We start from the raw sequence: 1,938 nt of genomic DNA on the forward strand, positions 1-1,938 counted from the left end.
GAGTGTATGTGAGAGCGTGAGTGTGTGAGTAGACTCCACACATAGTTGCCCGAGGCTAGAATCGAATCTGGTGCTGTGAGGCAGCAGCGTTAACCACTGAGCCAACTTGCCGTCCTAAAAAGCCTTCGGCCAGTATGATCCCCAGCAATGGATCTTTGGCACAATGTCGAAATCAAACCGGTGTGATAGGGAGACCGGGCAGGGGGCTCCTGGCGTAGGGACGGCGCACACTTCAAGGCCGTGGTGTTGTTTCTGTTGGCGGACTCTCTCCTGCCTGCTCTTACCTCAGCAGCAGCAGCCTCCTGCAGGACGTTGTGCAGGAGGCGGATATATTCCGACGCTGCCCGCAGCACGTGGACCTTGCTGGGCTTGCGGTCTTTCCGAATCAGCGGAACAATGCTCTTCAGCTTGGAGAAGCCACCGTTGATGCTCTGGACCTGAAATGAGAGGCACGTGTCTGACTGACGCTTGACTCACTGAGTACTTCACAGACCGGAGATGGTGTCTGCCCTCGTACCTGCTCGCCCATCGATCAGGTCCTCAGGCAGAGGTAGACAGACAGTATTACGACACAGCGGTGAACTCTTCTGCCAAGTAAACCAAACGCCCTAGAAAAACTCAACTCGCCTCGCAATCTGTCAGTATATGAGTGACAGAGAGCACCCCAAATTCCACTATTTAAAGCAAATAAAATCAATTTATTCCTTAGCTCTAAACGTGACCACGAAACAACAAGTATTCACAGCTCTAAACCCCCTTTTCTTTCATCTGCATGTTATTTGCCTCCAACTCTATAACAATAGGTCATGTTGAAGCTGGACAGGATATTGGTTAGGTCACCGTTGGAATATTTCGGGCAATTCTGGTCTCCTTCCTATCGGAAAGATGTTGCGAAACTTGAAAGGGTTCAGAAAAGATTTACAAGGATGTTGCCAGGGTTGGAGGGTTTGAGCTACAGGGAGAAGCTGAACAGGCCGGGGCTGTTTACCTTGGAGCGTCGGAGGCTGAGGGGTGACCTTATAGAGACTTACAAAATTATGAGGGGCATGGATAGGATAAATAGACAATTTTCCCTGGGGTGGGGGAGTCCAGAAATAGAAGGGCATGGGTTTAGGGTGAGAGGGGAAAGATATAAAAAGGGACCCAAGGGGCAACTTTTTCACACAGAGGGTGGTACGTGTATGGAATGAGCTGCTAGAGGAAGTGGTGGAGGCTGGTACAATGACCGCATTTAAATATCCCAACCCAATCTAGTCCCACCTGCCAGCACCCAGCCCATATCCCCCCAAACCCTTCCTATTCATATACCCATCCAGGTGCCTTTTAAATGCTGGAATTGTACCAGCCTCCACCACTTCCTCTGGCAGCTCATTCCATACACATACCACCCTCTGTGTGAAAAAGTTGCCCCTTAGCTCCCTTTTATATCTTTCCCCTCTCACCCTAAACCTATGCCCCTCTAGTTCTGGATTCCCCCACTCCAGGGAAAAGACTTTGTTTATTCATCCTATCCATGCCCCTCATGATTTTGTAAACCTCTATAAGGTCACCCCTCAGCCTCTGACGCTCCAGGGAAAACAGCCCCAGCCTGTTCAGCCTCTCCCTGTAGCTCAAACCCTCCAACTTTGGCAACATCCTTGTAAGCCTTTTCTGAACCCTTTCAAGTTTCACAACATCCTTCCGAGGAGACCAGACTTGCATGCAATATTCCAACAGCGGCCTAACCAATGTCCTGTACAGCCGCAACATGACCTCCCAACTCCTGTACTCAATACGCGGCACGGTGGCACAGTGGTCAGCACTGCTGCCTCACAGCGCCTGAGACCCGGGTTCAATTCCCGCCTCAGGCGACTGACTGTGTGGAGTTTGCACGTTCTCCCCGTGTCTGCGTGGGTTTCCTCCGGGTGCTCCGGTTTCCTCCCACAGTCCAAAGATGTG

General features: G+C 51.1%; 1 protein-coding gene across 1 annotated transcript in view; it reads right to left on the reverse strand.

The window, feature by feature from the left end:
• Positions 1-284: 284 nt before the first annotated feature.
• LOC122545793 (factor in the germline alpha-like) overlaps positions 285-1,938 on the reverse strand; it is a gene marked incomplete at its 3' end in the record, with an annotated part of 3,816 nt that continues 2,162 nt past the window's right edge. Inside the window, exon 2 of the mRNA XM_043684705.1 lies at positions 285-437. Within this exon, the coding sequence (XP_043540640.1) occupies positions 285-437 (153 nt within the window). The remainder of the gene's footprint in view (positions 438-1,938) is intronic.

Source organism: Chiloscyllium plagiosum, unplaced genomic scaffold, assembly GCF_004010195.1.
Source record: "Chiloscyllium plagiosum isolate BGI_BamShark_2017 unplaced genomic scaffold, ASM401019v2 scaf_98268, whole genome shotgun sequence".
Lineage (NCBI taxonomy): Eukaryota > Metazoa > Chordata > Chondrichthyes > Orectolobiformes > Hemiscylliidae > Chiloscyllium > Chiloscyllium plagiosum.